The 24,861-nt window shown below is 42.3% G+C and overlaps 1 protein-coding gene across 1 annotated transcript; it reads left to right on the top strand.

Moving 5' to 3' along the window:
* Positions 1–24: 24 nt before the first annotated feature.
* On the top strand, positions 25–5,344 carry LOC148998348 (uncharacterized). Its single transcript, XM_089127338.1, has 2 exons — positions 25–5,132; positions 5,279–5,344. The coding sequence occupies exon 1, from the start codon at positions 83–85 to the stop codon at positions 3,410–3,412; it is 3,330 nt and encodes a 1,109-aa protein (XP_088983464.1). The 5' UTR covers positions 25–82; the 3' UTR covers positions 3,413–5,132; positions 5,279–5,344.
* The last annotated feature ends 19,517 nt before the right edge of the window (positions 5,345–24,861 follow it).

Below are 24,861 nucleotides of genomic sequence, written 5' to 3'. Positions count from 1 at the left end.
TTCCTCTGGGAATTCAAGACTGGCTGGAATTGAGAGGCCTTCATTTCCATGTTTCAAAAGAAACGATCCTCAAGAATTTGCAATGCTAAATATGGCATTAAAAAATCTATTGCCTTCAGAGGAATCAGAACAATACAAATACCATATTCTTTTGGATCATCTGAAGCTTGATGATGCGCGACATTTAGCCCTGGCATATGCTCATGATCCCCAGCCTTATACTACAGCATTACATGCCCTGCAACGGAAGTATGGTCAACCTCATCACTTAGTGTTGCGGGAGTTGGCTTCCATTCAAAACCTTCCAGCTATACGTTCTGGGGATTCCCTTGGGTTTGGTCAGTTTGCGCTACGAGTTCAGGCTCTAGTAGGCATGCTCCAATCATGGGGTCAAGATCAAGGGGCGAAGGAGTTGGCCTGTTCGTCTCATGTTCACCAGCTATTAAGTAAACTTTCAGCCCATCATGTTTCCAGTTTTGCAAGACATATTCGAACTGTTAATCAGAATGTTCCTTATAATTTGGTGGATTTTGCAAAATGGCTAGAGGAGGAAGCAGAATGCCAAAGTTTAGTTGTTCAAGTATCTGACCAATCAAAGGGGGCAACAAAGTATCAAATGAGAGAAGAAAGACCTCCCAAATCTTGGTATACAACAGCAACCTTTTTGCAGGGTGCAAATCAAGAGGAACATTACAACCCGAAAGGTAAAATGTTTCAGCCTACTAATTCGTATAGCAAACAATTAGACCCAGGACCTTTCTGTGCCTTTTGTGGTCATCAAGCTCATCACTTGAGTCAGTGTATGAAGTTCCAACAGTTTGATGCGGAGGGTAAAGAGAAGTGGATCCTGGATAATGGTCGGTGTTGGAGATGTGGTCGGACCCATCGTTCAGCTAATTGTGACTTGAAGAAGCCTTGTCCATACTGCAAAGAGCGCCATCTGGGAGTTTTGCACGAAGTCAATGTTCGTAAACCTGACTCTGGTATATTCTATTTGAGTAGACCAAGTGGCCTCAATTCTGTGCTTTTGAAGGTGGTGAAAGTCATTCTGAGTTATGAAGGGAGGACTGTGGAGACCTACGCCATTCTTGATGACGGTTCAGAAAGAACTATGCTCCTTTCTCCAGCTGCAGAGATGTTGGGCCTAAATGGGCCGGCTGAGTCTCTAAGGTTGAGAACAATTCGACAGGGTTCTGAAGAGATTAAGGGCACTAACGTTACATTTTCCATCGCTCCGGCATCTTTCAGCCAAAGGAAATATGAGATCAGTGCTGCATTTACATCCAAGATGTTGGACTTACCTGAACAGACTTACCCTGTCCGTACTCTTCAAAGATGCTATCAGCATCTTAGACGTATTCCTCTTGAAGAATTCCATCAGGTTAAGCCCCTGTTGTTAGTGGGAGCAGATCATCCTCATTTGTTATGCTCTACAGAAAGAGTAACATTTGGTCCTCCTGGAAGTCCTATTGCATTACATACTCGTCTGGGATGGGTACTGCAGGGTCCCACTTCCTTGATTCCTGAGACTGATTCTATCTCTCAGTGCCACTTCTTGGCTACTTCCACCGAAGATCAGTTACAGAGGGATGTAGAAAGATTGTGGCAAGTCGATGTTCTTCCGTATCATCAGACATCTAAGGCAGTTTTTCGGTCAAAGCAAGACCAATACGCTCTTGAGTGTCTGGAGCAGAGAACCGAATGCCTGGAAATGAATGGTGTTGTAAGATATGCCACTCCTTTACTTCGAGCCAAACATGCACCCAGATTGAATGTTCTGCAGCAATCAGTAATGCCAGCATTGCGTCGTACCGAACGCCAGATTGCAAAGAATCCAGTGCGTGCAGCAATATATGAGGAGGAGATTCAAAAGCTAGTGGAATCTGGCTATGTGAAGAAACTGAACCCAAAGGCAATGACTTCCACTGATGAATCTTGGTATGTACCCCATCATCTAGTTGAACATAATGGGAAACACCGTCTAGTATTTGATTGTTCCTATCAATATAACGGTGAAAGCCTGAATTCATATTTGTTATCTGGCCCGACCTTGGGTTCTTCTCTTCTCGGAGTCCTTCTCCGTTTTAGAGAACATCAAGTGGCAATCAGTGGCGATATCCGCGCCATGTTTCATCAAGTTCGATTACTACCTTCAGATAGGCCATTGTTACGGTTTCTGTGGAGAAATATGTCCAGAAATGCCCCAGTGGATGTTTATGAATGGCAAGTTTTACCATTTGGTACTACATCAAGTCCCTGCTGTGCCATTTATGCTCTTCAAAGACATGCAAAAAGAATCTCAACTACCTATCCAGAAGTTCAAGATTCAGTCCTTCATTCATTCTATGTCGATAACTGCTTGCAAAGTTTGCCTACCATTGACGACGCAAAGGAAATGATCTTGAAACTACGTTCTGCACTGAGTGAAGGAGGCTTTGAGATCAGACAATGGAGTAGTAATTATGCCTCCGTGGTTGACCACTTACCAGATGAAGCACGTTCCCTGCAAACCGACTTATGGCTGAGTCATGATTGTAATGATCCATGTGAGGGCACACTCGGGATGAGCTGGCACTGTTTACAGGATACTTTGGGGTATAAGCACCGACCTGTGGAATACCAGACCCTGACTTTGCGGATCCTGTATCGCATTCTTGCTCGACAATATGACCCGTTGGGGTTTATTATTCCCTTCACTACACGTGCTAAGATCATGCTCCAGCAGTTGTGGATCAAACCTGGGCGTGGATGGGATGATCCAGATATTCCTGAAGGCATTAAGAGAAGTTGGATGGCTTGGGAAGAGGAGCTATCTGGCTTGAGCAAGATCCAAGTTCCTCGGTGGTATGGATCAGTAGGATCAGGTGAAGAGAGGAGAGAACTGCATGTATTTTGTGATGCATCAGAGCGGGCTTACGGAGCCGTATCTTACCTTCATCTTTCAAATGGGAATGAAGTTGTCACCTCATTTATTATGGCTCGATCTAGAGTATCCCCAAAGAAGACCATTTCCATCCCACGTCTAGAACTATGTGCGGCTCTAGTTGGATCTCAACTGGCAAATCTTTTAGTGAAGGAACTTTCTGTGCCCATCCATAAAGTGACGCTTTGGACTGATTCAACCACAGTTTTGACATGGATCTGCTCTGAATCTTGTTTGTACAAGATATTTGTAGCTAATCGGATAACTGAGATTCTAGATTATACTACACCAGACCAGTGGAGATATGTGGATACTGGAAACAATCCGGCCGATGAAATTACTAGAGGAAAGAAGTTGACAGAGCTATCTCCTACTAGTCGTTGGTTTCGAGGACCTCCTTTCCTTGCCTTACCCTCTCATCAATGGCCAAAGTATCCAATAACTACTCCTGAAGTATCACTGGAATTGAAAAAAAACTGTGTTTTGTAGCCAGACACAAGTTTTACCAAGTCTTTCTAAAGTGGACCCTGTCCAATTTAACACTTGGTCAGAGTTGATTTCTGATACCATTGAGAAGTTTTCTCTTGATCAAGCACCAGAGAACAAGCTCAATCAGAATCAAGCAGAGCTGTTACTACTTCGTCAGGCACAAGAGGAGGATTTTCCTGAGGAGAGCAAGTTACTCCAACTAAATCAAGGTGTTTCAGCACAAAGTAGACTTGTTGAATTGGCACCTGAGTGGGATCCTGTGACTGGTCTCATAAGAGTGGGAGGTCGCCTTCGGCAGAGCAAGGACTTGGAGTTAGAAACGATCCATCCCATAATTTTGGACCCTAAGAATCCTATAACTAAGCTTCTGATTGCAGATCTCGATTCAACTCTGTGTCACCCAGGACCGCAAAGAGTCTTTGCCCAACTTCGTAGAAAGTATTGGGTTCTACGTGGACGACAAGCTGTAAAATCAGTTCAGCGTTTGTGTCGTGAGTGTAGAAGATGGAAAGGGTCTCCTTCAGTCCCGAGGATGGCTGATCTTCCTCCCTCTCGACTCCGCCTTTACAAGCCCCCATTTTGGTCAACTGGAATGGACTGCTTTGGCCCCTTTAATATCAGTGTCGGCCGCAGACATGAGAAACGATGGGGTCTCCTTTTCAAATGTCAGACAACACGATGTGTTCATCTTGAGCTGTTATCTGGTTTGGATACAGACAGTTTTCTATTGGCCCTCCGGCGTTTCATAGCTCGCAGAGGTCGACCCTATGAACTTATCTCAGACCAAGGAACTAATTTTCGGGGAGGAGAGCGAGAGCTCAGAGAAGCGTTCCATCAACTCAGCCCTGCCCTTCAAGAATTGCTTTCTAAGCACCAGATTCTATTCAACTTTAACCCTCCATATTCTCCGCATTTTGGAGGATGCTGGGAGAGAGAGGTCCGATCCATTAAGGCCGCTTTACGGGTGACATTGGGCACCCAGGTGCTGTCTCCAGAAGTCTTGTATACAGTGCTGGTAGAAGTGGAAGAGATGTTGAACTCTAAACCTCTTGGATATGCGACATCTAATCTATCAGATCCTGATCCCATAACTCCTAACATACTGTTGATGGGGCGGCAAGATGCTTCTTTGCCTCAAGTAATGTATGCTGATTCTGAACTACTTTCACGTAGAAAGTGGAGGCATAGTCAAGTTCTATCTGATAGATTCTGGTCAAGTTTTATCAGAGATTACCTACCTTCCCTTCAAAGTCGTCAGAAGTGGATGCAGGACGGAAAGTCGATCTCATGTGATGCTGTCGTAATGGTCGTCGACCCGCAGCTTCCACGGGGACTCTGGCCTATAGGAACTGTTACAAAGGTCTCGCCAAGTCCTGATGGCAGGATAAGGGTTGTGGAGGTTCTCATTAAAGGGAAACACTACATGCGCCCAGTTAGTCGTCTGGTGGTCCTTACTAAGTTTTCAGATGACTTGAATTAAAAAATTGGACAGAATTCTCTTGGGTCAAATGTTTACACATTTGGGGGCGGCTGTTGAGAATTCCTATGGATCACATGACATTGCCAATCAGGGGAGGAGCTAAGTCTCCTCAGGTGCACTTAATGAATGATAAGGTACTATTGTTTGGTGTGATGGTGTGTGGCACATGCAATGGAAACAGATTGTCCTTTCTTTCTCTCCTAATGAGAGCCTTTGTAGAGTTTATGTGTTCCTGACAATGTAAGTTTGTTTGCTTTGTTTTATTATGTTAATTCTTGAGATTCTGTTTGTCTAATTCTGAAATGTATTATGTGATTAAGGATTTATTAGTTGAAGTTCTATGGTGTTAATTATCTTTAAGATTCTGTTTGTTCTTTTGTTTATAGAAACCATACAACTCTATCTGATTCCAATTCACCCTGTGGCCTTTCAATAAATGATAATGGACTGAGTATTGGACCCCTGTGTTTTAATGGACACACCATCCTGGTAGCACATTTCCTGAACTAAAGGTTTTATCAGAAATTTACACTTACCATCAGTAATACAGTAGGCCTGCTACATTTATTATCCACAATCGATCGCAACTTGCAATAAATGTAATAAAATCAGAATCATTCTCTCGGTTTAGTGATTCCCTAGCTATTTTTTTGTTTGTTATTGATGTTCAGGCTACTTGTCCGTTGAGGCGAGTAAAATTCTCTTTTACTTGTACTTCAAAAATCCATTTGTCCCGGAAAAGCGGTCAAGTTAGACGGGCTCTAGAGATACGAACCGCGGCAGGTTAGAGTGTTTTGGATTGCATAAAATAATGAAAGAAACGAACAAATACATGGCGAAAGAAGTGCTAGACAGCAGAAGATGTGATTGGGATCATGATTGGATCATGATAGGATGATTTTTTATAAAACTATAGGCGGATGGAGGTATTAGTATGTGGTGTGTGCATGCATATGAATGCATGTATTTGTATGTGTGCGAATATGAATAAAAATATCCTAAATTACAAAAAAAGACTTGTATAATATGTATTATAGTTCAGTTTGACGAACGATATCTGCCTCGTTTGTTAATAGATTGCTGGAGGACAAGATGCATCTTACATCGCGTGCTATAAAAAGACGGAGCTGTACAAAAACGTAAATTAATAGTTCGCCTCAGAGTTTTTTATTTGTGTATTTATTTAATTTTTATTATTTCTTCCCCAAGCTCATAAAATAATTTGGGGTCGCACATAAATTGACAGGGTCGGTCGGAAACCGGAAAAACACATTTTTTTTTAGTTTATTTTTTATTTTTTTTATTTTTTTAACGCCTGACATCAGTACTGATTTGAAAGAAGAAAAAAAAGAAAAAAAATCAGTACTGATTTGAAAGCATTTTTTATATTTTATTTTTTTTATTCTGAAACAATATTCTCATGAGTGATCAATCAGCTTTGATATTTAGATCACCATATTGTAATTTCTGCACCGTTAAAGGGCATCCATCCCCCAATATTATTAAATGTATGCTTCATCTTTCATTTTAAATTCCTAAACTCGATCAATAAATTCAATTAATTCGAATAATAAGACACTGGCTGTTAATATAGCATAAAACACCTGCAGACAGAAACAATCTCGTTTAAATATCAGATCACACGTCGAGGACACACGTTTTGCTGCAAAACCGGGAGTTTCTCATGCGCATTTTCCGTGACCACAAAGCACACGTTAAGAACGCGAGCTTTTAGATTTTATTTTTTTGCACATATAACATTTAAAATACAACTTTACAAGTCCATTAACGAAAAAAAAAAAAAAAAAACTGTGCGGCAGAAAGTGAGAAGACATGAGGTCTTATAAAACCACTTCCCCAAAATCTCATTAAAATGGACATAAAATTACATGATCAAGCAAGACAATATAATCAATACATCAATCATGTTAATACAATAAATTAACAAAATAAACTTAATTATATGTTAACATTTTTTTCAGCTCTCTTTTAAAAGTGTTTATAGTGATTGTAGTCTTTAAAACAGGGTCCAAATGATTCCAGAGGGAATTCCCTCTGTATTTCAGTGTAGATTGATTAGCTGTAGTTCTACAAAAGGCAAGATACAAATCTTTACAACGCCTAGTGGAATAGGCATGAACATCCGAAGAATACATGAAAAAATGATTGAAAGCTCTGGGCATAATATTTGTCATATTCACACATACTTATACATAAAAATATTTATGCAATATATGTTAACATTAAATATGGTCAAGATGTTATATTTTATAAATGTCGTCAAGATATTATATTTTATGGCAAATCGCGCGTCCCTTGACTGTCGAAACGCACGCGTTTGACAAGTCAATCAGACGCCAGACCGCGCGACAACGTTGCTTCCATTATGAACGTACATTTGAAATTACAAAATTGAGTGCGCAATCTGTGGACGGGCCCTGTTCTTTGTCTTACCAATGTGAACAATGAGCCTCGTCTACTCTCCTTGCAAGGGTGTCGAAGTCTGGACAAAATATGTACAGTGACATGACATCACTGCCAGATTCAAACTGTGCGCTCGCTGGCGCTGAGCCAGAGATGGACGCGCTCAGCGCTTGTCATATCATATAAAGTGTTGGGGGGCCGTAAGGCCAAACTTAATTCATTATTATTATGAAAATTAAAAATTTAAATTGTTTTTAATAATCTGTTTGGGTGGGCCACCTGTCAATCTGGCCGCCCATAAATCCGCGCCTGTTACAGAGTACAGACGATTGGTGTATGACGTCATAGTACTGATTCGAAAGCATACAGCATGCAGTGATTGACATGAAGCAGCTCAGTACAGAGTACAGACGATTGTATGACATCACAGTACTGATTCGAAAGCATACATCATACAGTGATTGACATGAAGCAGCTCAGTACAGAGTACAGACGATTGGTGTATGACATCACAGTACTGATTCGAAAGCATACAGCATACAGTGATTGACATGAAGCAGCTCAATACAGAGTACAGACGTTTGGTGTACGAGGCCTAAAAAAAAAAAACTTGGTTCCGGTTGGTTGTCAGTTGAGGTCATGGGTCGGTAGGTAATTTTTTTTTTTTTTTTTTTTTCAGTGGCAGCAAGGGATGGGTAGGAAATTATTCAGGGCTCGACATTAAAGGGATAGTCAAACCTAAAAATATCAAAATTGAAACTACTGTGGAAACAAAGACACCTACATCTTGGATGCCCTTGAGTTAAGCTAAAACATATCAAAAATTAATTTCAAAGTAAACTATCCCCTTAAGCCTTTTCACGTGCTTGTCCTCCGGACAAGTAAGTAAATCTGTCAATCACTTGTCCGAGTAAAAAAGTTGCTTGTCCGGATTTTTAAAATGTATTTATTTTTTATTCTGAAGCAATATTCTCATCAGTGTTCAATCAGCTTTGATATTTAAAAAGGCAAATTGTAATATATGCACCTTTAAGGGCATCCCCATCCACCAATATTATTAAATGCCCTATAGTGTCTTATTATTCTAAATAATTGAATTTATTCATCAAATTTAGGAATTTAAAATGAAAGATGAAGCATACTGTTACCCTAGGTAGGGCTGATGAAATTAAATCATTTACACTGAAAAATTACAATTTCATAAAATAATGTTATGAAATTGATTTAAATGTGCAAATAAGAAATATTGAAAAGAATTATACTATAGGCTACTTATAAACATAACACTAAACTGCCAATAGGTGGCGGCAGGCGGCCGTATAAATGAGTGAGTTATTGATTCATTAATTCAAACGATTCGTTCAAACGGTTGATTCATTCAAGAATGAGACAGTTGATGTTTATGAATGGGTCATTGAATCCTTGACTCAACCGATTCGTTCAAAATGCTGAATCATTCAGTAATGAAAACGTCTCTGGTTACTTACGTAACCTATGTTCTCTGAATAGGGAACGAGACGCTGCGGATAGCGCAGTGGGATATTCTCTGAATATGCCGATTGTCTGAAGCCCAATAGAATCACGCCAATCCATTGGCTGATGGCGCTCGCGCAATCTGACCCCGCCCCGACGCAATTACGTCGCATAATCATATACGCGCGTGCGCCATCTTCCCCTCAGATTTCTCTGCCGAAAAGAAGACTGTCAGCAGCGCGAGGAGCTTGGCCGCTAACGCAGCGTCTCGTTCCCTATTCAGAGAACATAGGTTACGTAAGTAACCAGAGACGTTCTCTTTCATAGGTTCACTCAACGCTGCGGATAGCGCAGTGGGAACGGGATACCAAACTCGCCAAGCAAAGAGCGCTGCAATGACTGGTATCAAAAGATAAAGACTACAAACGGTTCAAACAGAAAGAATCTGGGAACCCGGGGTCATGTCAAGATCCAAATTGTAGAAACGTACAAAAGTGTGCGGAGAGGACCATCCGGCCGCAACACAAATGTCCTCTAATAGAGCTCCCCTGAAAAGAGTTTGAGAGGATGCCACACTCCTGGTGGAATGCGCTCTAATGCCAAGAGGCGAAGGCAAACCACGCGCCTGGTAGGCAATCGATATCGCCTCTGTGACCCAATGAGAAATCCTCTGTTTCGATGCAGCAAGCCCACGGCGGCCAGCACCAAAACAAACCAGAAGCTGGTTAGATTTCCTCCAACAGCTGGAGCGGTCTACATAAAACTTCAAAGACCGAACCGGGCAGAGCAGATTAAGCTTCCTATCCTCCTCAGAGGAAAAAGGCGGAGGGTGGAAAGCGTTAAGGCTAACAACCTGAGAGCGGAACGCTGTGGAGAGAACCTTAGGAACATAGCCTGGCCTAGGTCTCAAGGAAACTTTGACTAACCCGGGAGCAAAGTCTAAGCATGACTCACTAACCGAAAGAGCCTGCAAGTCCCCTACCCGCTTTAAAGAAGACAAAGCCAACAAAAGTGACACCTTAAGAGTCAGAATCCGATCTGGAGCTGACTCTAAGGGTTCAAAGGGGGCCTCCTTTAAACCCTCCAAGACGACAGAAAGATCCCAAGAGGGAACTCTAGGGGAGCGAACTGGTTTCAGGCGCCTAACCCCACGCATGAAGGCCGAAACTAACCTCAATTTGCCCAAAGGAATCTCGTCTGACTCTCTATGTGCCGCAATGGCTGCAACATAGACCCTGAGGGTGGTAGCCGCCGCCCCGGAGGAAAATCTCTCTTGCAGGAACTCCAACACTGAAGCGACAGGGCAGTTAACTGGGTTCCTATCACGTGCCAAGCACCAAGACGCGAAAACCTTCCATTTGGAAGAATACAGTCTCCTTGTAGAAAGAGCTCTAGCACTAGCGATGGTCTCCTGAACGTCAGTCGGGAGATCCAAGCCTAAAGTCGACGACCCTTGATCGGCCAAACGTACAGCTTCCACATGTCCGGGCGAGGATGCCAAATCCTGCCCTGAAGTTGGGAAAGCAGATCCTCTCTGATTGGAATCTTCCAGGGAGGCGATTCCAGCAGAGGAATTAACTCCGAAAACCATGGCTGAGACGGGCAGAATGGGGCTACTAGAAGGAGGCGGACTCCGCTCTCCCTCACTCTGGCCAGGACCGCCTGGATCAGTTTGATGGGCGGGAAGGCGTAGAGTTTCTGCATTGGCCAAGGGTGGGCGAATGCATCTATCCCCAACGGAGCTGGAGGATTCAGGGAGAACCAGAGCGGGCATTGGGATGACTCCTGCGAGGCAAAGAGGTCCACCTCCGCTTTTCCGAACACCTCCCAGATCAGGGAAACTGTCTGACGGTTCAACATCCAATCCCCCGACTGGAGTTTCTGCCTCGATAGAAAATCCGCTGCGAGGTTCAGAACCCCTGGGACATGGACCGCTCTCAGAGAAAGAAACCTGCTCTGAGACCATAATAGAAGATGACGCGCATGCCTGTCCAGGGTGCGAGATCGAGAACCTCCTTGCCGGTTTACATGGGAAACTACCGCCATGTTGTCCGTCCTGACAATGACATGGTGACCCTTTAGAAAAGGGAGGAAATGACGCAAAGCCAGGAAGACGGCTCTCAGTTCTAAGCAGTTTATGTGCCAAGCGAGGGTCTCGCCCATCCAGACCCCGCATGCTGGCCTGCCCTCGAAAACTGCTCCCCAACCGGTTAGAGAGGCATCCGTCGTAAGCATCTGGCGACGGAATACCGTACCCATGCTGACCCCTTTCTGAAGAAAGAGATGGTCCCGCCAAATCGACAGGGCGCGAGAGCAACTGCCCGACACCCTCAACAGGCGAAAGGCTGACCCAGTGGGCCGGATGCCTGAGAGCTTCATCCACCACAGGAAGGGTCTCATGTGGAGCAGACCCAGGGGTAGCACACGGGAGGCCGCGGCCATTAAGCCCAGAAGCCTGCGGCAAGTGCCCACAGAAACATGATGGCCAAGCGAAAAACGGGCCAAACATGTCATCAAACTGCAAATCCGTGCAGGAGCCAAACGGGCCTGCATACGAACGGAATCCATGTGCACACCCAGGAAGACTGTGTGCTGAGCTGGAGTAAGAACACTCTTCTCCACGTTCAACCTCAGGCCGAGAGACTGAATATGGCGGAGAACAGTGTCCCTGTGGTGGGTAACCAACTCCCTGGACTGGGCTAGAATGAGCCAGTCGTCCAGATAATTGAGAATGCGGATGCCCTGGAGCCGCAAGGGGGCCAGTGCTGCATCCACGCATTTCGTGAACGTTCTCGGTGCCAGGGCAAGGCCAAAGGGAAGGACCTTGTACTGGAATGCCCTCCCTCCAAAGGCAAACCTGAGGAACTTTCTGTGACGCCGCACGACCTGGATGTGAAAATAGGCATCCTTGAGGTCTATTGTCACGAACCAATCTCCTGGTCGAATCTGAGAGATGATGGCTTTCAACGTCAACATCTTGAATTTCCCTCTGAAGAGGGCGAAATTTAGTCTGCGGAGGTCTAGAATGGGACGCAAGCCGCCGCCTTTCTTCGGAACCAGGAAATAACGGCTGTAGAAGCCTTGTTCGGTTTCCTCCGCAGGAACCTCCTCTATAGCTCCTTTGAGAAGGAGGGAAGAAATTTCCCGCTGTAGCACAGAAGCCTGAGTGGCGCTGTTGACTACAGTAGGAAAAATCCCGTTGAACCGAGGGGGGTTGCGGCAAAACTGGAGAGTGTAGCCGAACCGAACTGTGCGAAGAATCCACGGCGATACCCCTTGTAACCGCTCCCATTCTGGAAAGAAATGTGAAAGAGGAAGAGGGGTGTTGCAATGCAAATGACATACCTGAGTGAGGGTGTCGTGCTGAAGGCCGTGGAGTTGCAAGGTTGGCCGTGCAGGAGAGCCCTTGGCGTCCTGACACGCGATGAGAGGTGCTAACGCTGAGGTCTGGGTGACCGGGCCTGCCTGCTCCAGAGAAAAAGGAAGAACGTTTCTGAGGACGTGACCGGCAGTCAAAGAGAGTGTCGGGGGAGAGGAGAGAAAACCCAGGGTGTCTCCTTCCTCTCGCACCGGGCTGCGTAGAAGCGGTGAAATATGGCCTGCTCTTCGAAACACCCAGGGTGGCGAAGGAGACAGGGTAAGAAAAGGAGAGCTGGTTGGAGGTGGACAGAAACGCTTGCGCGGTCTGTCCCAACCTCGTGCCTGTGGAGGAGCTCTCCTTTTCCCGACCAACGGGTCAGGAGCGGGACGAGGCAGCTGGAGCGGGCGGCTTGTCGGATCGCTTCAGCTGCACACGTTTATGAGGTCGCTGACGAGGGAACGGGCGACCGCTGGCTCCCCAAACCGTGGGAGGTGGGGGACGCGCTGGGTCACTCCTCCTGAAAGAGGACTCCGCTCCCTGAGAAAAGCGTTCTCTAGGTCTTCGGGCAGGGGAGGGAGCGGGGGATTCCCTAACTCTCCTGGGCATGAACTGCTTAAAAGCGGCAGATTGAGACTTGGAAGAGCGGAATTTCTCAACCACCGTATTTACCGCCTCCCCAAACAGACCTGACTGAGAGATAGGGGCGTCGAGGAGGAAAACCTTATCTCTATCGCGAATTTCAGTGAGGTTGAGCCATAAGTGGCGTTCCGCAGCAACCGCGCCAGCCATAGAGCGGCCCACCGCACGTGCGGTATGTTTGGTGGCCCTCAAGGCCAAATCCGTGGCCTTACGCAGCTCCTTCACAGCCTCAGGAGTGACACCACTACCCTCATCCATCTCTTTAAGGATATCGGCCTGGTAGGCCTGAAGGATGGCCATGGTGTGAAGGGTCATGCCTGCCTGACCAGCCGCTATGTAGGATTTCCCGATGAGAGAGGAAGAGGTTCTACATGCCTTCGATGGAAGGAGAGGACGTGCCCTCCAAGATGGCGCCGACGATGGAGCAAGATGGCTGGCCAAAGTATCCTCGATAGCCGGAATGGCAGAGTAGCCCTGTTCCACAGAACCCACGAGGTTGGTGAAATCAGCAGCTGATGCATTAGTGAGACGCGAAGAAAAAGGCTGCTTCCAGGATCTGGAAATCTCCCGATGCAGATCATTGAAAAATGGCAATTTTCTCCGTTGGGGCCTAGAATTAGGGCCACTGAAAAACCTCTCGTCGAGTTTGGAAGACTGCGATTCGCGAGGCTCGTCAGGCCAGTCGATCGAGAGTTTCTCCGTGGCGCGCGAAAGCACATCCACGAGCTCAGAGTAGGCCGCGGTAGGCCGCGTTTCCTGGCCGCTAGGCGGGATAACGTCATCGACGAGAGCAGGCCCGAAATCCTCGGAGTCGGAAGCCGCGGTAAAGATGACGTCCTCCAGCCCGAAAGAAACAGAATCGCGTGCTCCCGGGCTGGGACACAAATAATCATGAGCAAACTCGACCGGCGAGTGAGCGAGCTCGGGGGATGGAGGGAGAGAAAGAGCGGGGCCCGTCTGCTCAAACTCCACATCCTCGAGCTCAACATCCGAACCCCAGGCCGCGGATCCTCGAGAAGCCTCGGGAGCGCGACGGGGGGAAACGAATTTAGAATCCTTCTCAAAAACCGCAAGCCGAGAGCGGAGAGTTTTTAGAAGTAAATTATCGCAAAATTTACATTTAGAAAAACCCAAAACGGCCTCGCGCGCATGTGAGAAACCCAAACACCTGATGCACTTACTGTGAGGGTCGTCGCTTGCGATGAAGCGAGCACATGGCGGAGAGCAACGTCGATACTCCATTGCAGCTTCACTGGAAGGAGAACAGAGTTCCACTTGTGCAGTCGCTGAAGTGCAAGAATCCGAATAATCCGAAGTAGGCTTAGAAAAACCGAGACGAAGGGCGATGTGATCGCTTCGTGAAGGCAGAGAAATCTGAGGGGAAGATGGCGCACGCGCGTATATGATTATGCGACGTAATTGCGTCGGGGCGGGGTCAGATTGCGCGAGCGCCATCAGCCAATGGATTGGCGTGATTCTATTGGGCTTCAGACAATCGGCATATTCAGAGAATATCCCACTGCGCTATCCGCAGCGTTGAGTGAACCTATGAAAGAGAACAGGATGAGTTCCTGTGAGATGCGTCGTGGTTCTGCTGTGACTTTTCTTTGGAACTATTTTCGCTGCTGAAATGGAACAAAAACACCCAATATTGCTTATAAACAGTAAGTGACTTAATCTTAACTGTTTATTGAACTGTTGTAGGAAATCAATGTCACTTTTTCAATCGTGATGGTATTCAGGAAAAATAATTGAGGCTGCTTAGTGCTTAACATATGTTAAAATATAAAAACTCCACATTTAGATTTTTTATAGGCAGAGTATGTTGTTAACTGTGTGTGTGTGTGCTCCGCTCATGTGTGTAGATTTCTCTGCGCGAGCGTCAACAGCGCAACCTTACCATCAGTAATACAGTAGGCCTGCTACATTTATTATCCACAATCGATCGCAACTTGCAATAAATGTAATAAAATCAGAATCATTCTCTCGGTTTAGTGATTCCCTAGCTATTTTTTTGTTTGTTATTGATGTTCAGGCTACTTGTCCGTTGAGGCGAGTAAAATTCTCTTTTACTTGTACTTCAAAAATCCATTTGTCCCGGAAAAGCGGTCAAGTTAGACGGGCTCTAGAGATACGAACCGCGGCAGGTTAGAGTGTTTTGGATTGCATAAAATAATGAAAGAAACGAACAAATACATGGCGAAAGAAGTGCTAGACAGCAGAAGATGTGATTGGGATCATGATTGGATCATGATAGGATGATTTTTTATAAAACTATAGGCGGATGGAGGTATTAGTATGTGGTGTGTGCATGCATATGAATGCATGTATTTGTATGTGTGCGAACATGAATAAAAATATCCTAAATTACAAAAAAAGACTTGTATAATATGTATTATAGTTCAGTTTGACGAACGATATCTGCCTCGTTTGTTAATAGATTGCTGGAGGACAAGATGCATCTTACATCGCGTGCTATAAAAAGACGGAGCTGTACAAAAACGTAAATTAATAGTTCGCCTCAGAGTTTTTTATTTGTGTATTTATTTAATTTTTATTATTTCTTCCCCAAGCTCATAAAATAATTTGGGGTCGCACATAAATTGACAGGGTCGGTCGGAAACCGGAAACAAACACATTTTTTTTAGTTTATTTTTTATTTTTTTTATTTTTTTAACGCCTGACATCAGTACTGATTTGAAAGAAGAAAAAAAAGAAAAAAAATCAGTACTGATTTGAAAGCATTTTTTATATTTTATTTTTTTTATTCTGAAACAATATTCTCATGAGTGATCAATCAGCTTTGATATTTAAATCACCATATTGTAATTTCTGCACCGTTAAAGGGCATCCATCCCCCAATATTATTAAATGTATGCTTCATCTTTCATTTTAAATTCCTAAACTCGATCAATAAATTCAATTAATTCGAATAATAAGACACTGGCTGTTAATATAGCATAAAACACCTGCAGACAGAAACAATCTCGTTTAAATATCAGATCACACGTCGAGGACACACGTTTTGCTGCAAAACCGGGAGTTTCTCATGCGCATTTTCCGTGACCACAAAGCGCACGTTAAGAACGCGAGCTTTTAGATTTTATTTATTTGCACATATAACATTTCAAATACAACTTTACAAGTCCATTAACGAAAAAAAAAAAAAACTGTGCGGGAGAAAGTGAGAAGACCATGAGGTCTTATCCCCAAAATCTCATTAAAATGGACATAAAATTACATGATCAAGCAAGACAATATAATCAATACATCAATCATGTTAAAGCAGAACTAAGTAACTTTTTTTACCTTAACTGAACAGCTTTGGAGTCATTGTAATGTTAATATTACTGATTTCGTGTTGAATGGTGATCGTCTCGCACCCCCCTGGTGCCTGTGAGCCGCAAAACCACCCTTGCAACTTTGGGCCGGCGGCTCGCCGGCCTCAGTGTTAGGAAGTATCGTGAGATTTCAGGTCTCGCGAGGTAACGAATTGCTTTACGGCACTATACGCGCACACGCATGCGTACACGCCCCCGGCCATCCAGGAGCCGGCTAGCTATAAGAAAAAGGTAACGCTAGATATTGAATTCTTCAAGTTTTCGTGATGGCTGATGTAAAAGAAGAAGAAGACAGCTCGGAAGTGTTTATCAGAGAAACAAAGAAGAGAAAACGGACCGGCTTTTTCAGAATAGAGAGAACTGAAAGAAAGCGAAGCCTGCAAAACCGATGCTGACCTGGCCTTCTTGCTGTTGCACTTGTAAGTATCTTTATAATAAACTGTGTTTAATGTTTGTATTTCTTGTAATTGTGACCTCGGGAGTCGGGATGTTTGCTATTGTCTGTTTTTTTATTATTATTATGCTCGCTGTCTGTTACCGGCTTACGAGTACGTTAGATACTGTAACTTAGATGTTAGCATTTTCATTAGCAAACAAACTTGCTTGTTTTCTGTAAGTAAGTGTTTTGTCCGTTCCTCTATCAGGGTTTATTTGTGTTTCTCAGATCGCCTATAAATCGATATGAAATTCTACAAATTATGCATTAGTTTAGCTTGTCGTCAGCCTCAGAATTAGTAACGTTATACTGTGCTGCTGACTTGATAATGCATAAACCGAAACGAGAGCTGCTAGCTAATAATGCAACTTTTTTATATTTATTTACCCACATTTACACAAACAGAACTATAAGTAAACGATAAATTGCATTGCAACTTCACACATGCAACTCCATCTGTGCTATTTTGACCTTGTCTATAAATGATATGTTGATAAAAGATTGATACATTTTCTTTTTCCTTTTAAGCGACAAGCGTTGGCAAGTGTTATCAACTCCGAGGCACCCCAGACCACCAGTACCACCGGTCTCAAGCTTCAATAATAAAATAAACAAACTTGTAATAAACAAATTAAACGTGTTTGACTTTCTTTGGTCAATCGTTACGATAGACAACTCGGATCACCAGAAAAATGATGAATGTAACGTAACATGTATTTTGATAATGCATAATCAAAGTAGCTATAGCTGTAGGCTAAACTAAAAATAAATAAATAGCGGAAATATTTCTTATAGTATTATTGATTTTTAACCATAATGTTACTGATAACGTTTGGTAACACAATAAAAATATACACTATCTCAACATTTGAATAATATTGTTCTGAGAATCATACCTCAGTGGATATGGCTCGGGCGTCAGTTTGGTTTGAAATGTGCTGGGGACAGAGACGCATTCGGAAGGGTATTTTCAAAAGTGCTGGGTAACGCATTCATTCTTTTTTCTCTTTCGAGTAGGTAATGTTTTGAACGACGATGTCCATAGCTTCCTGATGCACATAAATAAAAATGAGCACAATACAGTGATGGTCCGGCCAGAGGTTCCGCACTCGAATAGTTTTTATTTCCCCCTCATCAAAACCAATAATGTTTATCAGTGGTTGAATTGATATAATGTTTATCAGTGGTTTTATATGTTTTGATGAGTGGGGGAAAATATACGAGAGAGGAATTAGAAACCATGAGAAAAAGGGACACGTTTGTGTGCATTTTGATTTGTGATTTCACCGGAAAGAATCTCCGCAACGGATTGAAGCGCGTTTCTGAGAGAAGCCAACACATTTCAGTGCTAGATCGCCTGTTATTTAACAAACAAATGAAACGAATGCTGTTAACTGGAGATGTTTTATTTGCATTGGTACATCTGTGCCGCGAGATGTTTCAAAAGTGGTGGGGACAAAATCCGTTTGTTCGCCGGCTTCTCTGAAAACAAATTCACATGGCCTGCCTGAACGAGATGGGAGGGGGAGTTGACAACGAGTTTACGACAGTTTTCTCATATATATATACTCCGAAACTGTAGGGGGAGCTCGAGAGAGAAACCTGCGAGAAAACAGCAAAGAAGTTTCCAGTCTTACTGAGCGCTGCTTTAATACAACAAATTAACAAAATAAACTTAATTATATGTTAACATTTTTTCAGCTCTCTTTTAAAAGTGTTTATAGTGATTTTAGTCTTTAAAACAGGGTCCAAATGATTCCAGAGGGAATTCCCTCTGTATTTCAATGTAGATTGATTAGCTGTAGTTCTACAAAAGGCAAGATACAAATCTTTACAACGCCTAGTGGAATAGGCATGAACATCCGAAGAATACATGAAAAAATGATTGAAAGCTCTGGGCATAATATTTGTCATATTCACACATACAAATATTTATGCAATATATGTTAACATTAAATATGGTCAAGATGTTATATTTTATGGCAAATCGCGCGTCCCTTGGCTGTCGAAACGCACGCGTTTGACGAGTCAATCAGACGCCTGACCGCGCGACAACGTTGCTTCCATTATGAGAACGTACATTTGAAATGACAAACTTGAGTGCGCAAAAGAAGCGATCTGTGAACGGGCCCTATTCTTTGTCTTACCAAGTCATGGTGTTCATGTGAACAATGAGCCTCGTCTACTCTCCTTGCAAGGGTGTCGAAGTCTGGACAAAATATGTACAGTGACATGACATCACTGCCAGATTCAAACTGTGCGCTCGCTGGCGCTGAGCCAGAGATGGACGCGCTCAGCGCTTGTCATATCATATAAAGTGTTGGGCGGGCCGTATGGCCAAACTTAATTCATTATTATTATGAAAATTAAACATTTAAATTGTTTTTATTAATCTGTTTGGGTGGGACACCTGTCACTCTGGCCGCCCATAAATCCGCGCCTGTTACAGAGTACAGACGATTGGTGTATGACGTCACAGTACTGATTCGAAAGCATACAGCACACAGTGATTGACTTGAAACAGCTCTCTACAGAGTACAGACGATTGGTGTATGATGTCACAGTACTGATTCGAAAGCATACAGCATGCAGTGATTGACAAGAAGCAGCTCAGTACAGAGTACAGACGATTATGACATCACAGTACTGATTCGAAAGCATACATCATACAGTGATTGACATGAAGCAGCTCAGTACAGAGTACAGACGATTGGTGTATGACATCAGTACTGATTTGAAAGCATTTTTTTTATTTATTTTTTTTTTACTCTGAAACAATATTCTCATGAGTGATCAATCAGCTTTGATATTTAAATCACCATATTGTAATTTCTGCACCGTTAAAGGGCATCCATCCCCAAATATAATTAAATGTATGCTTCATCTTTCATTTTAAATTCCTAAATTCGATCAATAAATTCAATTATTTCGAATAATAAGACAATATATGGCTGTTAAGCTAAAACACCTGCAGACAGAAACAATCTCGTTTAAATAGCAGATCACACGTCGAGGACACACGTTTTGCTGCAAACCCGGGAGTTTCTCATGCGCATTTTCCGTGACCACACAGCACACGTTAAGAATGCGAGCTTTTAGATTTTATTTATTTGCACATATAACATTTAAAATACAACTTTACAAGTCCAAAAGACGGAGCTGTATGTAGCGTGTGACACGTGTTTAGCGCGTCTTACTAGCGTAACATTCAATAAGGCCAAATAATCAGAAGAAAAGTGCGACTACTGGAGAGAGGAAGACAGCACAACAGGTGAGTGAACAATCAATACAAAGACTTCTTTATGATTCAGTTTGGGTTTTGTATTAAGAGGAAATATACTTTTACATAAAATGTGTGGATTACAAAGATAACAAATCAAATATGGTAAATGACAATATTCACACTCTTGTTTTTTTCCAAAAACGTGGACTCAGTTTTGGACAGTATTGAACCAGACTCTCACATATTGATGAAAAACAATAAAAGAAATAAAATAAACCTCTGTGTCAAATTCCTTGTAATACAATAAAAGTAAATAACAATGGATAATGCTTCCACACAAAGTATTGCAATCAGTAGCTCAAATACTTCAAAATCAAATCAAATGAACAATCAGTTTGATTCAGTTCACAGAATGAAATTCAGAAATTTCACTTTCAGTTACAAACAAATTATTTTCTCTTTAAACTTAATAGTCTGTCCAATGTGAATCAGAGACTCAAGATTTGACAATTAGATTCGGTTAACCAGAGTTCGTAACTCGGTCGATGGGTTCAGAGAACTGTTGATTCTTTTAGAACGAATCAGAATCACAATCAATGTCTTTTGTTGGAAAATCAAAAGGAAAAATAGAAAGCAAGATAATCTCAATGAGTCCAAGTCCCGTTTTGTCCAATAGTAAAAGAAAGAATTCTCCTACCAGTTTGATGACTCAAAAAACACAGTTCAACAGAAAATATGGTTCCGGTGGCTCGCCATTTACAATCTGCACCTCGTGCGTCCAGCACGAATCAGGGAATCATCACAGGAGAACTTGAATCTCACAAAAAAACCCAGCCTTGTAAAACACAAGGCAGAACAATAATTAATCCACAGTTAAACAATATCATCGTCAAAACACATATATGCACTTCAATCAACACATTAAACATAACACTTTAACACTTAATAGCGTACTTCATTAGCTCATTAGCATTCTCACACGTGCGTCAGCTTTAGCCCATGTGCTATCCACTTCGGCTCGCACAGTCTATATGACACTGTTTTGAATCTCTATCAGATCCGCAGCACATTTTTATATAAATGTCAAGTTAATGCTTGGGTTTTAACTCACCAAGGCGATGAATTTATATATATTTCCTACAAGGAAGTTAATTTGTGGCACATTGATGTTCCATCCATCTGCATCGATCTGTTTCACTAGCCTCCGTCTCATCCGCGTCTTACTCTGGCATCAGCTCATGAAGGGGTCTTGAAGATCGCTCCGTGTAGCTGCCTCATCTCACTCGCCCGCTAGTACAGATGGGCGGGGCTTAGCGCACTCCCGCACTTCCTCTGCTGCTAGCTCTTAAAGAGCCCATCACCTCATTTGATATGTGATTTCTTTGTTTCTTTCTTACTTATTTTCTGCTTCCATATTATTTTTTTAGTAGCCTGGATTACCCGGGTTACATGTACAAAAACGTAAATTAATAGTTCGCCTCAGAGTTTTTTATTTGTGTATTTATTTAATTTTTATTATTTCTTCCCCAAGCTCATAAAATAATTTGGGGTCGCACATAAATTGACAGGGTCGGTCGGAAACCGGAAACAATAAACACATTTTTTTTTAGTTTATTTTTTATTTTTTTATTTTTTTAACGCCTGACATCAGTATACTGATTTGAAAGAAGAAAAAAAAAGAAAAAAAATCAGTACTGATTTGAAAGCATTTTTTATATTTTATTTTTTTTATTCTGAAACAATATTCTCATGAGTGATCAATCAGCTTTGATATTTAAATCACCATATTGTAATTTCTGCACCGTTAAAGGGCATCCATCCCCCAATATTATTAAATGTATGCTTCATCTTTCATTTTAAATTCCTAAACTCGATCAATAAATTCAATTAATTCGAATAATAAGACACTGGCTGTTAATATAGCATAAAACACCTGCAGACAGAAACAATCTCGTTTAAATATCAGATCACACGTCGAGGACACACGTTTTGCTGCAAAACCGGGAGTTTCTCATGCGCATTTTCCGTGACCACAAAGCGCACGTTAAGAACGCGAGCTTTTAGATTTTATTTATTTGCACATATAACATTTAAAATACAACTTTACAAGTCCATTAACGGAAAAAAAAAAACTGTGCGGGAGAAAGTGAGAAGACCATGAGGTCTTATAAAACCACTTCCCCAAAATCTCATTAAAATGGACATAAAATTACATGATCAAGCAAGACAATATAATCAATACATCAATCATGTTAATACAACAAATTAACAAAATAAACTTAATTATATGTTAACATTTTTTCAGCTCTCTTTTAAAAGTGTTTATAGTGATTTTAGTCTTTAAAACAGGGTCCAAATGATTCCAGAGGGAATTCCCTCTGTATTTCAGTGTAGATTGATTAGCTGTAGTTCTACAAAAGGCAAGATACAAATCTTTACAACGCCTGGAATAGGCATGAACATCCGAAGAATACATGAAAAAATGATTGAAAGCTCTGGGCATAATATTTGTCATATTCACACATACAAATATTTATGCAATATATGTTAACATTAAATATGGTCAAGATGTTATATTTTATGGCAAATCGCGCGTCCCTTGGCTGTCGAAACGCACGCGTTTGACGAGTCAATCAGACGCCTGACCGCGCGACAACGTTGCTTCCATTATGAGAACGTACATTTGAAATGACAAACTTGAGTGCGCAAAAGAAGCGATCTGTGAACGGGCCCTATTCTTTGTCTTACCAAGTCATGGTGTTCATGTGAACAATGAGCCTCGTCTACTCTCCTTGCAAGGGTGTCGAAGTCTGGACAAAATATGTACAGTGACATGACATCACTGCCAGATTCAAACTGTGCGCTCGCTGGCGCTGAGCCAGAGATGGACGCGCTCAGCGCTTGTCATATCATATAAAGTGTTGGGGGGCCGTAAGGCCAAACTTAATTCATTATTATTATGAAAATTAAAATTTTAAATTGTTTTTAATAATCTGTTTGGGTGGGCCACCTGTCAATCTGGCCGCCCATAAATCCGCGCCTGTTACAGAGTACAGACGATTGGTGTATGACGTCATAGTACTGATTCGAAAGCATACAGCATGCAGTGATTGACATGAAGCAGCTCAGTACAGAGTACAGACGATTGTATGACATCACAGTACTGATTCGAAAGCATACATCATACAGTGATTGACATGAAGCAGCTCAGTACAGAGTACAGACGATTGGTGTATGACATCACAGTACTGATTCGAAAGCATACAGCATACAGTGATTGACATGAAGCAGCTCAATACAGAGTACAGACGTTTGGTGTACGAGGCCTAAAAAAAAAAATTGGTTCCGGTTGGTTGTCAGTTGAGGTCATGGGTCGGTAGGTAATTTTTTTTTTTTTTTTTCAGTGGCAGCAAGGGATGGGTAGGAAATTATTCAGGGCTCGACATTAAAGGGATAGTCAAACCTAAAAATATCAAAATTGAAACTACTGTGGAAACAAAGACACCTACATCTTGGATGCCCTTGAGTTAAGCTAAAACATATCAAAAATTAATTTGAAAGTAAACTATCCCCTTAAGCCTTTTCACGTGCTTGTCCTCCGGACAAGTAAGTAAATCTGTCAATCACTTGTCCGAGTAAAAAAGTTGCTTGTCCGGATTTTTAAAATGTATTTATTTTTTTATTCTGAAGCAATATTCTCATCAGTGTTCAATCAGCTTTGATATTTAAAAAGGCAAATTGTAATATATGCACCTTTAAGGGCATCCCCATCCACCAATATTATTAAATGCCCTATAGTGTCTTATTATTCTAAATAATTGAATTTATTGATCAAATTTAGGAATTTAAAATGAAAGATGAAGCATACTGTTACCCTAGGTAGGGCTGATGAAATTAAATCATTTACACTGAAAAATTACAATTTCATAAAATAATGTTATGAAATTGATTTAAATGTGCAAATAAGAAATATTGAAAAGAATTATACTAGGCTACTTATAAACATAACACTAAACTGCCAATAGGTGGCGGCAGGCGGCCGTATAAATGAGTGAGTTATTGATTCATTAATTCAAACGTTTCGTTCAAACGGTTGATTCATTCAAGAATGAGACAGTTGATGTTTATGAATGGGTCATTGAATCCTTGACTCAACCGATTCGTTCAAAATGCTGAATCATTCAGTAATGAAAACAGGATGAGTTCCTGTGAGATGCTTCGTGGTTCTGCTGTGACTTTTCTTTGGAACTATTTTCGCTGCTGAAATGGAACAAAAACACCCAATATTGCTTATAAACAGTAAGTGACTTAATCTTAACTGTTTATTGAACTGTTGTAGGAAATCAATGTCACTTTTTCAATCGTGATGGTATTCAGGAAAAATAATTGAGGCTGCTTAGTGCTTAACATACACTCACCGGCCACTTTATTAGGTACCCCATGCTAGTAACGGGTTGGACCCCCTTTTGCCTTCAGAACTGCCTCAATTCTTCGTGGCATAGATTCAACAAGGTGCTGGAAGCATTCCTCAGGGAGTTTGGTCCATATTGACATGATGGCATCACACAGTTGCCGCAGATTTGTTGGCTGCACATCCATGATGCGAATTTCCCGTTTCACCACATCCCAAAGATGCTATTGGATTGAGATCTGGTGACTGTGGAGGCCATTTGAGTACAGCGAACACATTGTCATGTTCAAGAAACCAGTCTGAGATGATTCCAGCTTTATGACATGGCGCATTATCCTGCTGAAAGTAGCCATCAGAAGTTGGGTACATTGTGGTCATAAAGGGATGGACATGGTCAGCAACAATACTCAGGTAGGCTGTGGCGTTGCAACGATGCTCAATTGGTACCAAGGGGCCCAAAGAGTGCCAAGAAAATATTCCCCACACCATGACACCACCACCACCAGCCTGAACCGTTGATACAAGGCAGGATGGATCCATGCTTTCATGTTGTAGACGCCAAATTCTGACCCTACCATCCGAATGTCGCAGCAGAAATCGAGACTCATCAGACCAGGCAACGTTTTTCCAATCTTCTATTGTCTAATTTCGATGAGCTTGT

Source organism: Pimephales promelas, chromosome 1 (assembly GCF_988280905.1).
Source record: "Pimephales promelas chromosome 1, fPimPro1.hap1.1, whole genome shotgun sequence".
Lineage (NCBI taxonomy): Eukaryota > Metazoa > Chordata > Actinopteri > Cypriniformes > Leuciscidae > Pimephales > Pimephales promelas.
This window is presented reverse-complemented; position numbering and strand designations above follow the sequence as displayed.

Excerpts from the sequence above, each read along its gene's own strand:
- LOC148998348 (XM_089127338.1), top strand. The coding sequence starts at position 83 with ATGCTAAATATGGCATTAAAAAATCTATTGCCTTCAGAGGAATCAGAA.